The sequence below is a fragment of the Leptonychotes weddellii genome, chromosome 7 (genome assembly GCF_054177405.1).
Source record: "Leptonychotes weddellii isolate Sample4059 chromosome 7, ASM5417740v2, whole genome shotgun sequence".
Classification (NCBI taxonomy): Eukaryota; Metazoa; Chordata; class Mammalia; order Carnivora; family Phocidae; genus Leptonychotes; species Leptonychotes weddellii.
Window position 1 is genome coordinate 46,682,912 of NC_138375.1, and position 21,765 is coordinate 46,704,676.

A 21,765-nucleotide genomic window follows, 5' to 3' on the forward strand; every position below is an offset into this window, starting at 1 on the left:
GGTGCCTTGGTGATAGACATTGGGGAGGGTATGTGCTATGGTCAGTGCTGTGAATTGTGTAAGACTGATGAATCACAGACCTGTACCTCTAAAACAAATAATACATTATATGTTAAAAAAAAGAAGAAGATAGTAGGAAGGGAAAAATAAAGGGGAGGAATAGGAGGGGGAGATGAACCATGAGAGACTATGGACTCTGAGAAACAAACTGAGGGTTCTAGAGGGGAGGGGGGGTGGGCAGATGGGTTAGCCTGGTGATGGGTATTAAAGAGGGCACGTACTGCATGGAGCACTGGGTGTTATACGCAAACAATGAATCATGGAACACTACATCAAAAACTAATGATGTGATGTATGGTGATTAACATAATAAAATAAAGTTAAAAAATATATATATATTAGATAACATAGAGAATAGGGAATTGGGGGAGAGAATTTTCTTCCCTTAGTTATTTGGCAATGAAATTAATCTTAAAAATTTTGTCACTGTAAGTAGCCATTATTCCTGTAATGATTTTTTTTTTTATGATAGTGTAGCAGTACATTATTTTTATCTTCCCTATGGAGAAAAAAATCCACCCTTTAACCTCTTCTGTTAGCAAAACAGTGGAAGCAGAGGTGTGGAGTCATGCCATTGCTCACCCTGCTGGTTTGTTTCTGCTTCTATGGCCCTGGAGCCAATTTCTTACCTCAGGGAGTCAGTCCTGGGCTGTTGTTGTGTGTGTGTCTAAAGTTTTGAAGAGGACAATTCAGGGAATAAAATTAGGATGCAGTTGCTAAAGCTCTGCTCCCTGCATTCTTTTTGCCCAGTCCTTTTTTTTTTTTTTTTTTTGGTTTGAATTGCTTTTACCTGAAGACTGGGAGAAAAAACAATGTGTAAATAGGCTTCTTAATTTGAAATGCCAGGAAGGAAAATCTCTTTCCATGTCTGTGTAGGAAGGATAGAACCTGGAACCATCTGTAGGAATATCTCTAAATGAATGCAATATTTACTATGTGCTTGGTATGTGCAGAGCATAGACAAAATGGTTGGGCCGATATTCAAGGAACTCATGGTCTCCCATAGTGAAGGAAGGTTAGGTGGGATTGGAACAAGGGGTGTTTTACAGAGGGAATAGCTTGTGCAAAGGCCTGGGAATGAGAGAGATAGGAAAAGCCTCATGGAGAATGGTAAGCCATTCCATTTGGTTAGAGCACGGAGTGCCAGATGTTGGGGGAACGGACAGTAGCTGTGGTGAAGGATGTGGCCTTAGGGTTAGTGGAAACCAGATTGTGAAGATTCTTATAAACCAGGTTTGCTTGTTCCTGGAGGGTTTGATGTAGGTACAGTTTTTATTTCTCTGCCTTAACCACGATTAAAGTTTAGTCTCCTATGAGGAATTTTTTCAACAACCAACAGGTCAGCATTTGTTGAGCGTATGCTCTGTGCTGGGCCTTGTATGTAGGAACGAACATATGGGATAGGCTCAACTTCTACAATCTCCCCACCATCCATCAGCACTCAGCAGAATGTCAAATCCACAAACACCTGAGGTTTATATTATTATGCCAGGTGTTAAGTATCAAAAGGGGAATGGTCTGTATCCCAGAATTGAATTGGCCTGAGTGTATATTACTGAGTTATGTGAATGTTCTGAATTTGAGGCTCCTTCTGGCTTTAACCTCCATTCAAGTCTTAATTTTTCTTAGTGACCTGCTAATCCTGAGAACTTTGATTCACTCTCCCACTCTACTTAGCCTCTGCTTCATCTCCTGGCTGCCACGTTTTTGCTGTCACTTTGAACTCTCTCAGTCTAAGACAGTGATCCTCAGCCTGGGTATCTCGACTTTGATACATGACCTCCCACCTCTGGTCCAGGTCTCTTGTCAGATCAGCCTCACAAGCTGCACCCACATCTCAGCATGATGAGTACCTATGGAAAGGGTCATGACGCTCAACTTGTCTCGGACCAGCTTGACTATCATACTCTTCTGGAGCGGGGTGGAACGACAGCATAGGACAGACCGGCAATACTGAGTCAACTCTAAAAATTTCATCTCCAGTTTTCCCTGGAAAATGGCATTCAATGTCTTCCCATCGATGACCAATCCAACTTCTGGAATTGCAGCTCTTGAGGTGGGGGGTAGTGTCTCAGAAGGTAGACAGAATCCAAAGAGCTTGCGGTCTGGCTTCTGTGGTCCATGAATTTGCTTTACTTCTTCCAGTGCACAGTTGAGGATGGATTCACAAGTTTCCTATAGAGTTAGAATAATAAATATGGTATTAGTAAGCAACACTGGAAATGTAGGTTAAAGTTCTCACTTTATCCTTTAGTAAAATAGTTATGAAACTCTACCACCACAGACATTACCCAGGAATCATTCTCTGATTTCTCTCATTTCTCTGCAGTATTTAAAAAGGCATGAAAGCAATATTAATTTAAAGCAAAGTAATGGCAAAATAGAGATAGCTAGGGAATGGGAGTGGAAGTAGCTCAGCAAGATGGGGACTGATTGAAGGATGGTATAAGCTAATAAAAATAGAATGTGATGGTCAATAATGAAAATGTCATAATGGTATAGTGCTTTTTATTTCTCACAAGTCCTTTTAGTTCTCCCGAGGAAACTGAGTGATGAGGAAATTGAAACAGTGAAATCATTAGTAACTTGCCCTAACTCATCCAACTTATAGTGGAGGCAGATCATTACTAATCAAATTCTGGCTTTTAATTGAAAAAATACATTGTATGTTTATCTGTTGGTATGAATGTGTTGGTCATATTGGTTAAAATGGACTATGAATGTGAACATCTTACTGATGTAAAGAAACTTCCTACTGATTTTTTCTGATGTTTACCTTGAAACATAGTGAAGAACTTATTTGCTCTTATCAATTTTCCTTTTACTTTTAATTATATCAGAGAGAAAGTCACATTTTGGTTCTAAATATATCCTTAGTATCTCTTTAGATTTTGCAACATTACTTTCAAATAAAGATAGAGAAAAGTTGTGGCAGTCAACTGTATTATCAATTTTAATAGCATTGTTTTGTTCACATGATTTTTATTTTTTTATAAACTTTAAAAAATTTTAAATTCAATTAATTAACATATATTATTATTTTCAGAGGTAGAGGTCAGTGATTCATCAGTCTCATATAATACCCAGTGCTCATTACATCAAGTGCCCTCCTTAATGCCCATCACCCAGGTACCCCATCCCTCCACCTTCCTCCCCTCCAGCAACCCTCAGTTTCCTATGATTAAGAGTCTCTTATGGTTTATCTCCCTCTGATTTTGTCCACATGATCTTTATTTAGCAGTGTTCTTTTACCCATGGCAAAGATGATTTTCATTTCCTGTAGTGCTAAAAAAATTCTAAAAATAAATTTAAGTGTTTAAAGTCAGTCAATTTCAATGAAATGATTAAATAAAAAAAACAGAACAGGTAATATGTGGTTTTAGGCAAAAATTGTGAAGATTGTTCTGATATGATAGGTTTGGGGACTGTTGATCTAGAAGCTTCTGAGAATATTTGGAATCATTTATTCTGGAGTGAGTACAACTGCAGTTAATCATTCCTGAGTCTTCCCTTAGGGGATGCTAAATTGAGTGTTGCAAGCAATAGGGTATGCCCAGAACGTAGAGGGGTGACAGGAAGTAGTTCCAGGAGTGGGTGGTTATGCCTGAGACACTTATCTGGGAAAGAGATCAAGACAGTCCTTGCTGGGAGTTGGGGCCAGCACATATTATATAAATTTCTCCAACATATGGCTGTAGGAAGTCATTGGAGATATAAGTTTCAAAATAAAATCTCTGAATTTACTTATTTCAAAGGGTGATATAATAACCACAATAGTTACCATTCATTTAACCTTTAGTATATACCCGGTATTGTGGTAGGGAGCCTCTATGATGGTTCTCAATGATCCCTGCCCTCTTGGGATGCATGCCCCTGTGTAATCATTTCCCTTGAGTGTGAGCCACATCTAGAAATTCCTTTCTAATGTAGAGAATTCTGCAAAGGTGATGCGATGTCACTTCCCATATTAGCTTATACAAAGACTATGGGTTCCAATTTGGCACTCTTTTCCCTCTCTCTTGGATGGCTAGCTGTGGGGGAAAACAGCTGCCATGTTGTAAGGAAGCCACTCTATGGAGAGGCCCACGTAGTGAGGAATTGAAGTTTTCCAGCAATCATGTCTGTGAGCTTGGAAGAAGGCCTTCTCTCCATGCCCAAACAACCCACCGGTTGAACCTTCAGATGAGCCCACAGCCCTGACTGACAGCTTAACTGCAGCCTCCAGAAAGACCCTGAACCAGAGGTACCCAGCTAAGCTGCCCCTGGACTCCTAACCCACAGAAACTGTGGGATAATAAATGTTGGTTGTTTGTAGTCATTAAATTTTGGAGTAATTTCTTAACTAACACAAATACTGTGCTATTAAGTATTTTTTTCTGTGATCTTATTTAATCCTCCCAATAGCCTCTGAAATAAATCTTTCTAATCCCTATTTTACATATGAGGAGGGTGAAGTTTAGGGAGGTATGGTACCTGGACCATATTAAGTTTTCAATATATGTTACTAATAACGATAATAATCCTTACTGTTATTAGTTTCTATCTAATACTTTAGTCCCTTCTAAATTCCTTGACAGACCAGCCCTTTCAGTGATGGGTTAGTAATTCTCTCATTTTATGGATGTGAACTCTGAGGTCTAGAGACCTGCTTATAGCTTTAAGGTACATAACAAAGAAACAGTAGCCCTATATTAATTTATAATGAGTTAGGCAGATTAAAACCCTTGGAGGGATTATTCACCGAATATATAATTACATTAAACTAGGGTTTAAGTAAATCGGAGATTTGGAATGGATTTCCCCAGTTTCTGGCTTAAAATATCCATGTAGCCACCACTTTTTCCCTGGTAAGGGGGTGAGAAAGACTAATCTTAGAGGTTTAGTGGGCTCAGGGTGTGGACAGGACCTAACTTTCAGATACTATCTGAGAGGGTCCCAGACAGCTTTAAATGAGTCAAAAGTGACTGACAAAACATGAAATGTGACCCACTGTTCCTTAGGATCGTTGGCTAATTAATTGCTAAACATCTTCAGCTTCCTAGAGAAATGCATTGCATTTAACAGAAACCACAAAAGCCCACTCTATCCCTCTTGAGTTGACTGACTCAGAAGTTTTCCCGTGTCCTCCTTCTGGAATCACCTGGAGTGAAATAATCATTGCAAATAGAATTTCCATTGCAAGCGGGGCAGGCAGATATCAATGTTATTACAGGGATCAAAAACTCAAGTAAGCAGCAAATTACTTTCTTTCCTAAGCATAATATTAATGCCAAAGATTTCCCCAAGATTATTTTCATTTTGAAAATTCACTGGGGTTTAATCTAATCATAACATAATCTGTGCACTGGACAAGAAAGTGATTTTTCCAATTCTTATAAAGGGCCTCAGGCATTACTCATAGTATACACTACTTTTTAAAAAGTGTGTATGTGGATTCTTTATGGAATAAAAACCAGATTTAAACCTCCTAAACTTCTATTCTGGGCCCAATCAGTCTTAAGCAAAACTGAAAGAGTGAGGTTCCAGCATCTTCCCTGCCTCCTTTTTCTGTGCTGTTCTTTCCTGTCTTCTTCCCTCTTCTCCATCCTTTTCCCCATGGTACGCCTAGGTCTCCCAGGGCCCTCCTCCCACCACCCTCCAATTCGGTGCTTTTCCTGCTTGTTTCCTTTTGGTGGGAGCATACATCTCAGTGCCTACTTCCCATATTCATCAGCCAAGATGTTGGAACTTCACTTTCTTCAGTTTGCATTATGAAAATAGATTTTTTTCTCCTAAATATAAAATTGTATTATAAGTTTGAATACTCTTCCTCAGACTTTACACAGTCCTTTCTCCAAACCCCATCCCCTGCCGCCCACAACCTACTGGGGGTTGAAAACTGCAGTTTTAGGACTCTGCTTCTCCCTTTCTCTTTCTCTCTCTCTCATCCCATCAAAACATACTGGTCTCATGAATAATTCCCTTCAGGTTTTATTCTGTGGGAAACCAATTTGACATATAAATTGGAGCTGAAATTTTAAACTCAGAATCATTTTAACTTAAATGGGGCTTTTTCAATGGGAGAGTTAATCCAAAGTATAAGAAACTAACAACTGGGGTTCTGTGAACAAATAATGTGGTATAATGCAGATGCACTGGCCTGGCAGGAGGACAGTGTTATAGATTTAGTTCTGTTAGAAACTACCAGGGTGACCCTGGGCAAGTGACTTAGTCTCAAGGGTCTTTAGTTTCCTCATTTGTAAAATGCAGAGATTGGGCCAAGGATGGAATTTGGAAGACCAAAACTTTCTAACATGTACTACTTAAATGTAATATAATCAAACTGGTCAATGATACATGGGGATGAGGTGGATGACTTCTGGGGACCTCTGAGCTCCAAGGTTCAGTGATATTTCAGGGGTAGGGGTGCTTCCCTGTGTACCCAAATCCCACCCATAAGCCTATCTCTTGTTGGCCTAGGGGCTCTTCTGCACTTGGACATCTGGTCCCTACTTTGGCCTTACCTGACTTTCTGTATTAATGGAGTAAACAGTGTCAGTCTGATCTAACAATCCGCAGGAATAGGCAATATTGACTGCTGTCTCCTGCTTATCTCCAGTCAAGACCCAGAGCTGGATCCCAGCCTCCCGCAGAGCAGCGATTGTATCTGGAACCCCTTCTTGTAGCCGGTCTTCAATCCCAGTGGCTCCTAGCGTGATCAAAGAGCTTATAATTAGAGTGAAAAACTGCTTAAGTTCTCTAAAGCCCTATCAAGCCAGATAGTGATTATTAAATATCTCCCATGTTCTAGGCTGTCCTAAGCACCCAGGATACAGCAGTGAAATGGAGCCTGTCTCTACCCTCTTGCAGCTCAAAAGCTTGTTGAAAAAGGATTTATAACTGAACTATAGGAGAAGAAAAGCCCAGGGTGCCAGGTGAACATATACTAGGACACCTGAACTTCATCTAGAAAATCAGGGACAATCTTGTTAGGAAGTGCCATTTGAGCTCAGACCTGGAAGATAAGGCCAAGAAGTGGTAAAGGAAGAGAATTCCAGGTAGAGGGATGAGCGTGTATGAAGGCCCAGAGGTCAGAGTAGAAGAAGGCACAGAAAGGGAGGCAGAGTGTGGTGAAAGATTGGGCCAGGAAGGGAGGTAAGGCTGCTGGATCATGCAGAGCCTTGTGAGGGCATTACAGGATTTCGGATTTATTTGGTAGATAAGAAAGCTATTAAGGGGAGTTAAGGAGAGTGACAGGATCAGTTCTGAGTTTTTAGAAGATCATTCTAGAGAAGGACTGGAGATTGGGGGAAGCAGGATGAGATTAGAGGCTGAGCAGGGGTGTGGTGGAGTAGCCTGGGTGGGTCTAGCAGCAAGGAAATGGAGAGAAGTGAAGAGACTTTGCTCTGTAACAGCTCATGGCAGAATAGGGACTCAGGTTTTTGATAATATTCTTGGAATTAAATATGCAGACTCTATAATTTTTGAACGATCTCAAGCTTTGCACCAACCCTGATGAATATATGCCCAAATATCCAATAGTTGCTAAGTGATTAAGTATAAATTAATCTGCATTTAAATTGAGATTCACTTCAGACAACAGACTAATGGCTACCCATTTTACTCTGGGCAGGAGCAAGGCATTTCATTTCTTTCAATAATCCCTAGTGACAATAGGCTGGCAAAGCAGTTACACTGGATGCATATTGAAAAGATCCTTTCATAGTGTGGGACCTAGTGTGAATGCAATGCAGCTTTAGCGGCATGGCAGATTCTTGGTGGTAAGATGAAATCTCTTCCCAGCCCCAATCCTCTCCTCCCCAAGCCACCTTGAGGGAACAAAAATAATGACTCTATCCCAAAATGTGCCTCTTTTGTATTGCAGGTCCAAATGCTCAAACAACCCCATGAAAAATGATGGTTCAGTCCTTGTCTTTCCCTCCAAGGGTTAACCTGGAAGGTGAGATTCTGAAGCTGATTTATATTACAGGGAAGCAGAGTGAAGGAGAAAAGAGGAAAAACACATTTATTTGTGTGAAATAAAAAATGAAACAGAAAGGTTGTGAAAGTCTTTCCCAGAAAGGGAAGCCAACGGATCCTGACAAGCATGTTCTCTTTCATGCAGAACCAGCTGAGGAGTACCTCTTACTGAGACCAAAGGGCTCCCTGAAACAAAAGCAACCTCAGGGGGGTGAGGAGGGAGTCATGTGCCCTAATGGGATGACATTCTGTGGCCTTGTGTGTGGAGAGAGCTGTCTGACCTGGCTACCTTCTGGTTCCTGTTAAAATAAGTTCTCATGGCCAGCTTTCAGAGAGGCTTTGGGAGGCAGCAGGCAAAGGCCCTGGAGTCAAAACACAGGAAAAGAAAAGGCTGAAGGAGGTGGGGATTGGGTCTCCCCCTGTTTGCCACCCTTCCTGCCAAATCTTGCTGCTACCTTTAATATGTAAAGGCATCACTGTCTTCTTACAGCAATCTTGGCTCTTTCCCCTTGCACCCCTGCCTGTCTGAGAGCTTGGAGCAGTCTGATTTACATGGAGGAGAAGCTAGGGCTCAGGGAGGTGAGGGGATGGGTCCCTGAGCACACAGCACAAGACCAAGATTTGGCCCTCATTCCCAGCTCAGCATTGCTGCCCAAGATGAAAAGAAGGCTTTAGCCATGTGGTCAGCACATGCATGCATCAGGTGTTGCCTTTTCCAGATTCTTCTCCCAGCTGTGAGGTGATTAACCCTGACAAACAAAGCCTCCTCCTTTCCCCTGGGTAATGCTTTACCTCTCACAGAAACATAAGACTATCTCTTAGCTGGTCTCCCTGCTTCTCCTCTTTACCTCAGTGTATCAATCAAACTCCCATACAGCAGCAGTTTTTTGTAAAGCATGAGTCTGTCGCTGCTTTTACTCCCTTCTCTCTAAACCATTAGCATATGATTTATGTGTCCTTCATAGCCTGGGTCACGCGAAGCTTTCTCTCCCATATTCTGTGGTCCAGCCACGGCAGACCTTGGGGTTTCTAGCCTGTCCGGGCTGTCTCACATCTAGCTCTTCTTTCAGGCCCCTTCCTCTGCCTGAAAACTCTTTCCTTTGTCTGACCAGCTCCTCTGCTCTGCTCAGTTCCTGCCTTCCAGCTCTCCTTGGCCCCAGTCTAGGTTGGCAACTTCTACTTTTGCTACTATACCACCAGATAAGTCTTCCAGCCCAGCCCTCATGACACTTGGTTGAAATTCCTTGTTTAATCATCCAATTTCCTTGCTAGATTGAGCTCTGAGAGGATAGGGCCTATGGTTCTTGTTCCCTTGTCCCAATGGCTAGCATGCTACTTGGCACATAGTAGATGCTCAATAAACATTTGAATAAATGGAGAAGTAACCAAGCTCCTGGGCTTTACCCAGCAGTAAGTGTGGGAATGCTCCTGGGCGTCCTCAGAAAGTGGCTTGTGGAGTCTGGATTGGATATCCCCACCATTTGTGACAAATACCTGGAAGGGCACTCCAGGGAAGGCTTTTAATTGAGACACATCTGCAGCAGTGTCAGAGTCAGGGCCAAGAATTCCCTCTACAGCTTGTAGCATTCCTTTTTATTTGATTTTTTTAAATTTAGTGATGAATTATTTTTAGCTACCGAGTAAAGTGAGTTGATTCTCCAGATGCTGTGCGGTCTCCATTAGAAGCTCATCTCGGTTGTCGAGGGATGCCTCCGCCTCACACCGGAAACTGGCCCATCGCCGGAAGTCGTCTTCGGTTATGACCTGCGGGACAAGAGGCTCTTTCCCAATGTAGGATGAATCCCACCCCATTTTTATATGCTGGGCATCCTATTGGCTTGTTTGAGCTTCCCTATACAATTAGATGTAGGAATTACAATTCCCTACACAATTATTTCTCCTCATTGATTTTTTGTGAATGCATGAATCAATAAAATATTGATCCTCATGTTCCATTATCACCATTGAGCCCCTGCTGTGCTCTAGGCACTGGAGTATAGCAGTGATCAAGATGGACAAGATCCCTGCATGCCTGGGCTTATGTGCTAGTGGAGGGTGAGAGACATTAATCCAAGTAAATTATTTAAAAGGACAGATAATTTTAAGGGGTTCTTTACAGAAAACAAAGAGGGTGACATGATGGAGTGTGACTAGATGGGGGGAAGCTGTGGGGTTATTTCATTTGGATCTTCAGTTCTCTTAGACAAAGTGACATGCAAGTTGAGATCCAATAATGGGAAGGGGTCAGTCATGGAGAGGGACAGATGCAAAGGCCATGAAACAGCAATGAACTCAGCTTTCTTTCTGTTCACGTGAATACACCAGTTGGCTAAAGGATAGAGAGCCAGAGAGAGAAGAGGCAGCAATGAGCCTGGGAAGGTAAGCAGCAGTCAGATTTTGTATAGCCTGGTAGACTATTCCACCAGCTATTGGAGGTATCCAATAGCTGGAATAATCTGACTGAAGGGCATATCTTCCTCCCTTGGAGTCCATAGCACGTTTAGACCCCTCTGTTGGCGTCCTTATAGCAATAAATGATTCTTATAGCAATAAATGTCTCTTATAGCAATAAATGATTCTTTTGTCCAACAATCAAATATTCCTTGCTTTTCCTTCTGCACATAGCACTATGGGGAAAACCAAGGGGACACAGGTAGGCCTTTGCTCTTGAGGAATTAATAATCTTATTAGAGGAGGCAAAATAGGCACAAATAATTTCAATGGAAAATAGAAGGTGGTAAGGATATACTCCCAATTTATGGATAGTAAGCACTGGTCACTGTCTCAGGTACTGTATATGTGTTTCTTTATTTAATCTCCATGATAACTCTATGAGGTAGGGAGCATTAGTGCCATTTTACAGATAAGAAAATCCCAAACTCACAGAAGGTGAAGAAACTTTCCCAAGGTTACAAAACAGGTAAGTGGTGAGATTGGGACTTGTACCCAGGTAGGTCTGAATTTAAAGTGGGTGCTCTTAAACTTTGTTGCACTAAGCAAAATCAGATAGGGGAGCTACGATGACATGCATTTCTAGATGACTAAAAGTGGTTTCTTCTCTATAAATCCCCAGTGCTCTTCATCTCTTTTATGCCTTATTAGATGCCCCTACTCTGGGATTCATATCTCTTTGCCTGCCTCCCTTTCAGGGTCTGCAAAGTCAAAGGTCTGTAGGGTGAGAGGTGGGTAATTACATGACTATAGCTGGGCCAAGGGCAAGGCAATGGGGAAGATAGGGGCTGTAACCAATTGCAGAACATAGGAGAATAAACCCTTCATCAAAGTGATCAGCTACTACAAGGCTTGAGCTATTAGCTGCTATTCAAGAATGGAGACCTGGTTCATCAGATCCTCTCAATTTTTAAGAGAAACCAGAAATCTAGATTTTTATGTGAGCACATAGTATCTCCCAAATGTCAAATCTAGGCAAATACTGCAAAATTTAAAAAGGCTACTTTGAAGGTAAAATTATGACTTTAAAAATTATGAGTTATGGGTTACCAATTATATGTATATATAATGAAAAACAGGGAACAACAAAGCCACACTGATATGGAACCTTGCCATTCAGAGTTCTGCTGCAGCATAATTGTCACAATCCTGGGTCTTTGTGGTGAGTCAGAATGGCTAATTTTGAAAATATTTTTTTTTTTTAAAGATTTTATTTATTTATTTATTTGAGAGAGAGAGAATGAGAGACAGAGAGCATGAGAGGGAGGAGGGTCAGAGGGAGAAGCAGACTCCCTGCCGAGCAGGGAGCCCGATGCGGGACTCGATCCCGGGACTCCAGGATCATGACCTGAGCTGAAGGCAGTCGCTTAACCAACTGAGCCACCCAGGCACCCTGATTTTGAAAATATTAAAACAACCAATATTAAGGGTCTTCTAAAAAGAAATAGAGAAGATGGATTCAGGGTTGAGGCCTTATAGCTACTAAAGAAGGAATTTATTTTTACCTTCTTAGCGATGCACAGTGTTCGAAGGCCATCTCTTGCATACAAGTCTAGATGCTTCTGGGTCCTGGCTCGGATTTTCCTCATCTTCTTTTCCACATCCATGTCAGTTACTGTCAAATAGTTATTGTTTCCCATGAGGTCATGTATAAATGCTTGGGGATCCTTGTTTATAACACTCGGAAAGAGTGAGGAAGAATCCCCTTATAGCCCACCACAGAAATACAGATCTCTCTTGGTTGTCATGATGTCCCATGATAACTCCAGGAATCATTAAATTCTCTGCTTTCTATATCTGATCATCAAAAGCCTGGCTGAGAAAAGTCCTATTTAGGGATGGTGGGTTGTCTTAGGTATTGTTCCCAAATATGTGTTTGTATCAGAATCACCTGGGAACTTACACAAATAATAGAGGTTCCCAGGTCCAGTTGAAGCCCTGCTGAATCAGGGGACAGAAGGCTGAATCTTTGTTGTTACCTCAGGTGTTTTCCATGTAGCTAGTTTAGCCCTGGATGATCAACTGTTGCTAAGTCCATGATCCCCTCTGTCATCTACTTCAGTCTTTATACCAACTCAAGGTAGCCATAGATCTGAATCTCATTGCTAAGTTCTTCATCACATTGGGTTTTTTGAGTTAGGCTTTCTTTCTATAATAGGAAATTGGCCCTAGAAAAAGTATTTTTTGCATTTCCTATAAATCTAGCATGAAAAAGTATTTCATCCTGTTGCTCAAAGTTCCCTTTATGAAGTCTGATGTGTTTTCTTTTATCTTTTTCTCCTGAAAATCCAGTACTTTTATCTATCAGATAAAAAGAATTTTTCAGCCTGGGTTGGTGGGTATGGGGCAGGATTGATGCCATCCCTACCTCCTTTACTTAAGATGTCACAGATATCACTGATCAGATGTGGCACTGTGTAAAGCTGAGTTGGGAAAAGGCTTCCAAATCCTTCTTTACCAGGGCTGGATTGCAATCTTCTAGAGGCCCTAGGTAGCAAGCAGGTTTTGTGCACCTCATCTATTCCCTCCATATAATGCAAAATTAAACATACAATTCCTTACAGTAAAATAAATATAAGGAAGTCCAACAAATCTCTGATTTTTCCCATGATGCTATTCCAAGGCTGTTTCTATGCAATATAAAAATCCTTTTAAAGGTTATCTCATTTTCCAGATATTACTTTTTCCCTGGTGCATTAAGCACTCTTTGTGCTTATTGAGCACTATTGTCTCATTGAGCACTGTCTACAATATTTTATTTTCAAAGACATTAACCTCCCTGAGATGAGTCCCTTTTGCCTTCTACCTGTGTGCCTTGGAGTTGCTTTTTTGCTCAGGCTACCAGGAACCTCAGGGTCAAATTGAAAGTTCAAACACTGTAAATATATTACACCTAGGGTTATTTTCTTCTCTCCTTTTCAAAGCTTTGATTCTCAATTCTTATAGTAATATTGTGTATGCATCTTTTATTGGAAGCATCTCTAATCCATTTTGGAATCAGGTGAGGAACAAAACAAAACAAAAAACAAAACCAAAACATCTCCAGGGGAGCTTTGATGGTTGTTGCCCAGGGAGAGAGTGCCATGGTTCCCTTGACTCAGAAACACCGAACTCACTTGTCTGCCAGAGTCTGGGGATGAAGAGACCGAATTGGTTCTCTTCCCATTCTAAACACTCATCAATCCCCATGAACCTCTTGGCTTTAAACCACAGCTGATAATACAGGAGGCACAGGGCTGCCTGGGCAATTCTAAAGCTTGGCTGGAATCTACTATCCTGGGAGAATCATAGCCCCATAACTGTCTTCTTCTTGTTAGGAAATGGCTGCACACTAATTCATGCTGCTCCAAAATTGGACACTGATATGTAGGGACTTTGGAACATTTTTCTGGCTTGGCTCAAGTTTATGAAAATCCATTTGGGGGAGGCTGGGGAAAAGGATGATAAAGAGGGACACCTGAGGCTTCCCAGAGAAAACTGAGCCTGGTACAGAATTCTGGTGACATGGAAAAATCTCTGAACTGGGATTCATGATACCTGGGCATAGGACTTACCACTGGTCAGCTATGTACGTCTCTTAAGTCACTTCCCTTTCTGGGTTCAGCTGGCTTCTCTCCAAAACTAAGGGTTAGGACTACAGTATGTTCTAGGGTATGTTAATGAGTGTCATAGTAGAAAAAAAATTGTATATGGATAATCTGTGTTTAAATGAGTTTAAAAACCAGAAACTGGGATAAAGTTAAAGAGGTTTCTCCAGTGTAAGACTGTCCTAAGTCTTTAATAAGCTCATGAGCACTGTAATTATCCAGGGCAAGGAGATGCAGAATGCAGCATGAACCTGCTTTGAAGAAAGCATCTGTTGCCTCTGTTCAAATTAGGATCCGCCGGAACCAGGTGACACTATAACTCAAGCTCCTTATTACTGTTCTGTGCTGCCTCTTAAACCAAGGAACCCTCTTCCTAGAGCCCTGGTGAGGTGGGACTCACCACATGCTGGGTCTTCTAGCAGGTCCATGATTACCGAGTCTGCGCCCTTGGTGTAGATGATGATCTCACCCGTCAGTGGGTGCCTCACAACCACGGACATTCTTTTCCTGACAGAGTCAAAGCCCAGGGTGCAGAGGACATCGAAGGTGAGGCAGGTGCCCTGGGGCAAGCGCACGGTCACCTGCTCGGGTGTCCGGGACATCAGTGTGAAGCTGTAGGCATGGGCAGCATGCACCAGGGCTGCCTCATCAGGGCTCTCAGCCTCATAATAGAGCTCAGGGCTTGCGAGGCGTAGAGCTGAGGCCTCCACCACCTCCTCCAAGGAAGCATCCAATCCAGACCCCTGGATGTTGCCCTGGTCCCATGTGCTGCTCCTATAGCCACCGTCAGTGGAGTAGCCTCCACTGTACACAGATGCATCATCTCTCTCTTCTGAGTCTGTGGTAGGCATATTAGCCCCCAAACTCTCCCCTAGGTCAGTGTCAGAGGGCGCAGTAGATGAGAATGACTGGCTGAGGTTCAAAAGCTTCAATCTGTGGAAGAGCTGCTGAATCTTCTCCAGGGACGTCCCCAGAGCCTTGGTCGAAGGTGGCATGGTGACCTTGTCGTCAAAGGAGGGAAGTGGAACATTAACTCTCAGTGTTGGAAAAAATATCAAGCTGTTTTATGGAAGAATATGAAGGTCATTTTGTAATAAAGGGGTTTCAGTGATTATGGACAAGTCTTCTCTCCTCTGTGAGCCTCAGCTCACTTACGTATAGCATGAAGGAATTAGGCTAGATAGTTCTTTCCAGCCCTGACATTCTAGGGATTGGTAATGCTCAATTTTACCATCCTGCTCTGGTCATGGACAAAGGAAAAAAAGGAGACAAAAGCCAGACCCATATTAAGGGTTCACATCATCTGTGTCCTTACCATGGTTTATTTGCTTTATCCTTGCATTCAGCATCTTATCTTACCCTCCCTAGCAACTTTGGGGGATGCTATGTTATCCCAACTTCTGGATGAGGAAACCAAGGCACAAAGAGGTTAAATAAATTGGCCATGACCCCCAGTGTGTAGGTAATAGAGCTGCACTCAAATCTGGGGCTGCCTGGCTCCAGAGATTGAACTCCTGAGCTACCTGCCAGCTAATGTATCCCCATTAATTTGAAAATTGAAGTTGGATGCTGTCCTTCCCAAAATGTACTTCTTCCTTTCTTGAAAATAGAGTTAATTTCTCAGATAACATTTCCTACTTCCCAAAGCTCCCTAAAAATTTTTGATAGCTTGGTAAGTTTTCAGTGGCTGGAATGACTGTTCAGAGTGGTTTCGGATCAAGGTATAATAATGGGAGCCTCTGGTTTTGTACCTGGGTGAACCTTCTTTTTCCTGATTTCATAGCCACCACTTATAACACTCAATTATTCTCATCAGTCACTCATAAGGAAGCTTGGGTGAGAGTTTGTAGATAATTGAAGATCAATCTATCTTTAGTACTGAAAAACAATTCAGAGTATAAACTTCTATAAATGGCCATCCAGCTGCATTATTTCTAAATTGGCAGAACTTCACCCATGGTGTTAATTATTATTATTATTTTGCCCTCACATAAAAGTAGAGACCAGTATAACATGATATTATTATGGAGTTGTACAGATGGTTCTGCTGTGTGTTAACCATATATCCTTTGTTAAGTTGCTAAAACTCTCTGAGCCACTGTGTCTTCACTTGTGAAATCCAAGGACATAACTCCTAGGGTTTTGGGGTTGTGATTAAATGGTAATGCAGGTGATGTGTTTAGCATGGAGCCTGACACATAACAAGTGCTTAGTAAATATTAACTCTTAATATCTACCATACAGACAGACAGATACAGAATTTGAAAGCTACATAGAAAGCTCATATATAACTTCTTCCATTTTATTTAAAAAATGAGGAAACTGAGGCCCAGACAAAATAAGAAATAAAGTCTCACAGTGATAGAATGGTGATGCTGTGACTAGGGCTCAAGTGTCTTATCTCTCTGTTCAGGGCTTCACCCCTTGCCCTAGCTCTCCTCCCATCCATCCCACCACCCATCCTCGGTGATCCTTACCCTCTGCCTGGGCTCTGTGGTTGTGGAGACCATGACAGAGTTGCAGATGGTTAGGGCAAGGAAGAAGTCAGCAATGGAGGAGGTGGTGGAGGGGGAAGATTTGGCAGGTTTGGTGTCTGACAAGGTCTCCAGCCACAGGGCAGCATCTTGCACTTTGGGCAGTAGATTTTTATCTGGAGTCACATCTTTTTCCTGAGAAAGAAAGGCCTGGATGAGAATCTTTCCTGAAGGGACTGGGGAGGAAGCCCCTCCAGCAGATTCTTTGCACACCTGGGGAAAGGATGATACAGTCTTTCCTGAAGTCATGCTTCCAGCACATCTCCTCCTCCCACAGGCCTGGTCAATGCATTCTTAACTGATTCCTCCCTTTCCCTCAACCTTGCGTGTCCATCAGTTATAGACTCTGGCAGCCCTTCCCTCACAGTTGCTCCCTGCCATTTACCCTTCAATGCTGAAGCTTTCAGCCAGGCACAGACCTCTAGTCCTCAAATCTGGATTTCTGCATCAGCCTCTGAAGTGATGTTGCTGCCTCTCCTCTCTTTTCTTTCTAACCCTTCATATGTATTAGCCATGCATCTTTCTAAAACATCATTTCCCTCAAGGCATTCTTGAGCTTGAAAACCTTCAGGAGATCTTCATTGTTAGCATAGTCAGTTCAGTCTGTCATCTAAATTCTACCATAGTCTGCATTCCCACTCTTTACTCCCACTGCTTCTCTGTGCAGAACCTCTGCTCAGCCTGCTGGTTTGTTTGCTGCCTCCTGGATGTATACTCATTTTTAATGCCTCTGATCATACCTTGTTTAAAAAGCCCTCTCCTGTCTACCAAAATCCTACCTAGACTTCAGTAGCCATGAGAAGTTCCATATATCCATGAGATCTTATCCAGCCCAAAATGAGTTCACAGTCTTCTGAGTCACAACAACATGTTCTTGAACTCATAATGTCCACAGCAGTCAGGTGGATAAGGTGAATGAGGGTAGTGGGCCAAGGTACAGATGAGGACACTGTGAGATCGTAGGGGCTGTGAGACCTGGCAAGTCCTACCTTGCCTAAAAGGTGGCAACTGTTCTGCTAGTGAGGTGCTCTGGTGCTAGTCCAGTTTGCCAAATCTATTGATTTTTTCAAGATAAAGAGAGATGATGTGAGAACTCATTTTTTTAAAAAGAAAAATCTGTGGGCTGGATCTGACTCATGAGTTTCCAAATTTTCACATTCTTGTAGAAACTGCCATTTGTACCATCCCTTTGGAATTCACCACATATTGACCTATATTTTAAATTCAATTTTCTTGTATCCATGTTGAATTTCTCTAGAGATAAGGTAGGAGCCTCAGAGATAGAGACTGCATGTTCCACAAAGCTGTACATTCTATAGCCCCAATTATTGCTTTGTTTGAAGCAGAAGCTCAACAAACATTGGCTCTTAACAGATATGACAAAAGCCACTATGCAAAGAAATTTCCACACAAAACCATTTCTATCAGTGTTCATAGTTTACAGGTTAAAGTGTAGAAGAAAGACAGTCAATGGTTGAAAAGCATGGACTGAAGGAATCTTGATTAATTTGTGCAGGGTGAAGACTGAGTGCCAATGAGCTAGCAGGTTTTACAAATAAGAACCCAAGTTGAGACCAAAAAAAAGAAACAAAACCCTGTGGAGATAAGAGTCCTCAGACTGTGTCTTCTCTGATTACCAAATGCAGTGACTCCAGAAGTCAGACTCTATTCTCCCTGGGGCTGCTGGCACAGGTGAGAGCCCAGGAGAGGAAACTCAGACACCCCAGGGAGCTGCTTGATGCCTGCAGGGATGAGAGTTCAGCTTTCCAACAGCACAGGGAGGTGAAGGGAAGTGGACTGGAGCAGAGTTCTAGCCTTCATTTGGAGTGCTCTCCAAGAGTCAACACTACACTTCCTCTGGTTCACACCATCTTAGGAAGACAACATCCAGAAAAAAGTACTTATTAAAAGGAAGAGTGCTAGTAAAACTGTATCAAGTCTGCATTTCTCCTCACTGCCTTGTGATAAGCAATGGTGAGCCATCCATACCATATGGTGTCACTATTTTCAGAAAGCCTAGGAAGGGAGCATGCACTATTTAACATCTTTGCCTTTGAAAGCAGTCTTCTTAGCAGGAGTTCACATTGGAAAAGCTCTTCCTACTTTTCCAAGCAATGTAATTTATGTGATCTCACTGACTTCTCACAGTCCCAACTTAATTGAAACGCAGAAAGATGGGCTGACTTAACCATTGTCACTCAGTGAGTCAGCATAAAGCCAGAATCAGATGTCAGACCCTATGATTGCAAGTCTAGAGTTTTCCTTTCCTTTCCATGGTCATGGTAAAGTAGCAGTGTTCCCTTATTAATGCTCCTTGGCAAACTCCCCTAGCCAGATTCCGGGCTCCACCTACTGCCTGTTATCAGTGTACCATCATCACTCAAGGGGCTCTGAGCTCATTTCTTAAGGTAGTAATGATAGTTCTTATTCACATAGTACTTCTTACATTCTGGGTACATTCATTATCTCATTGTGGCTCCACAGCAACATTATGTGTTGAGTATGATTATTCTCCTGGTTACCCATGTATCAGATGAGGAAACTGCTGCCCAAGGAGATTAAGTGTTTTTCCCAAGATCACACAGTAAGTGAAAGAGACTCCTTTACTTGATTTGAAATAATCCAACTAGAATTCATGCTCTTAACCTCTGTGCCAGGCAAGATCCTCCACGAGAAGGAAGTAGCCTTTGATACTTGCTGACAGCCAGCATCTTTAGTGTTTCGCATCCCAAGCAAAACTAATAGGTTGTATATCTAATCCTTAGGACTCAGCAGATAGTCTCAGAGATTATAAAAGGGATTATGGGAATCTTCTTTTTTCAGGAAAAAGATTTCATTTGGGGCTGGGGGTATACATGAATGGGATGCTTTTAACCCTTACCACAGATACACAGAGCTGCAAACAAGCTTGGAGGTCATCAAAGCCAAATCTCCCATTTTCCTGATGATAAAACTGAATGTCAGAGAGGTGGGAAGTGAACTACTCAAGACTGCACAGTGAAATAGGGTCAGAACTAAGGCAGTTTTCACACTAGCTGACTCCCAGCTTCTGATAACATACTGCTTTGCTCCAAGCTATGCATTATGTATTTCTAAATGGTGACTATGTTAAAATGATTTAATAGTTATTCATTTCTTGTTCATTTACCCTTTAGTCTATGAGTGCCACAAGGACAGAGACAGTCAATGATATGTCCCCAGTGCCTGGCAGACTGCAAGCACACAAACTTTTGTTGATTTTGAGCTACCCCACCACTGATTAACTCATGGGATCTCTTTGTTAGAACTCTTTAGAGGTAGAAGGGAAAAGATGGTGGAGGAGTAGGGGACCCTATTCCTGTTCCCTGAATTGAGCTGGATATCTACCAGACCACTCTGAACACCCACAAAATCAGCCTGAGATGTAAGAAGATAGATCTGGATCTCTACAAGCAGAATATCACAAGCAATTGGTTTTGAGGTATGAAGCAGGGAGCCGTGATTCTGCAGGCAGATATTGGAAGATAAATGGAAGGGGGAGGGAGCCCAGCCATGGGGATCCTACACCGTCGGTGAATGAAAGCCTCCCACGCTGGGGGCCGGGCACAGACTTGCAGACCGGTAGCGGTGGGGAAAGGACTTTAGAGTAGCCCCCTGGACTGAAACCTGGAGCGGCGGAGCCACGGGTGTGAATTGGGGGTGGCTGGCGGTTTTAGAAGCACAAAGGGCAGAGACATACCCCAACCTGGAGGCGAGGACTGGGAGTGCTGCTGAGGGGCACACAACCCAGGACGCTGAAGTTTTAAGCAGCACAGACAGAAATGGAGATAGTGTGGCCTGGAGAGCTCACTGACGAACAGACTGTGATCTCTCTGCTCTGAGGCACAGGGTTGGAAATGGTCTCTTCTGCTCTGACTCTGGAAGAGATGGGGAAAGCCTCCAGGGAAAGCCGCCAGAGAACAAAAGCCCTAAAAAACCAGTTTTTACTGAGTGCATCCCCCCCACAGGGGGCAGGGCAACTCTGCCCAAACAGGGTTGCCTGAGTAACATCCTGGCAGGCCCCTCCCCCAGAAGACAGGCTGGGAGAACAAGAGGCCGACAACCCTAGCTCCCTATAGAATGGGTGCATCTTGCTTGGGTTGTGGTCAATAATTTGGACTCTGTACACTCCCTCAACTACCCCTTAACAGAATGACTAAGAGGAGGAACCCCCAAAATAGGAAAGACTCAGTGACTGTAACTTCTGCCACAGATTTACAAATGGATACAGATATAACCAAGATGTTGGAAATGGACTTCAGGGTAACAGTTATGAAGATGATAGCTAGAATGGAGAAATCGATTAATGGCAACATAGAATCTCTAAGGGCAGAAATGAAAGCTGAACTGGGAGAACTTAAAAATGTTATCAATAAGATCCAATCTAATTTAGATACTCTAACAGCTAGGGTAAACGAGGCAGAAGAATGAATTAGTGATCTAGAAGAAAAACTGATAGAAAAGAAGGAAAATGAGGAGGCCTGGGAGAAACAGCTTAAAATCCATGAAAACAGAATTAGAGAAATAAGTGACGCCATGAAATGTTCCAATATCATAATTATTGGGATCCCTGAGAGGGTGGAGAGAGACAGAGGGCTAGAAGATATATTTGAGCAAATCGTAGCTGAGAACTTCCCTAATCTCGGAAACGAAACAAACATTTGAGTCCTAGAGGCAGAGAGGACCCCTCCCAAGATCAAGGAAAACAGGCCAATGTCTCAGCATGTAATAGTAAAACTCGCAAATCTTAGAACAAAGGAAACCATCTTAAGTGCAGTTAGGGGGAAGAGATTCCTTATGTACTGAGGGAGGAACATCAGAATAACGTCGGACCTATCCAGAGACCTGGCAAGCCAGAAAGTCCTGGCAAGACATATTCAGGGTACTAAATGAGAAGAACATGCAACCAAGAATACTTTGAGGCAAGGCTGTCATTTGGAATGGATGGAGAGATGCAGAGCTTTCAGGACTGGCAGAAACTGAAAGAATATGTGACCACTAAGCTGGCCCTGCAAGAAATATTAAGGGGGGGTTCTCTAAAAGGAGAAAGACCCCAAGAGTGATCTACAACAGAAATTTACAGGGACAATCTATAGAAACAAGGACTTCACAGGCAACATGATGACAATAAATTCATATCTTTCAATAATCAGTCT

At 42.5% G+C, this 21,765-nt stretch overlaps 1 protein-coding gene across 1 annotated transcript in view; it reads right to left on the minus strand.

The window, feature by feature from the left end:
* Window positions 1-21,765, minus strand: part of ATP10B (ATPase phospholipid transporting 10B (putative)) — a 258,651-nt gene that overhangs the window by 30,327 nt on the left and 206,559 nt on the right. Inside the window, exons 13-18 of the mRNA XM_081825802.1 lie at window positions 16,535-16,726; window positions 14,458-15,058; window positions 11,976-12,085; window positions 9,657-9,783; window positions 6,564-6,748; window positions 1,895-2,235 (exon numbers count right to left, since the gene is read on the minus strand). Of these exons, the coding sequence (XP_081681928.1) occupies window positions 1,895-2,235; window positions 6,564-6,748; window positions 9,657-9,783; window positions 11,976-12,085; window positions 14,458-15,058; window positions 16,535-16,726 (1,556 nt within the window). The remainder of the gene's footprint in view (window positions 1-1,894; window positions 2,236-6,563; window positions 6,749-9,656; window positions 9,784-11,975; window positions 12,086-14,457; window positions 15,059-16,534; window positions 16,727-21,765) is intronic.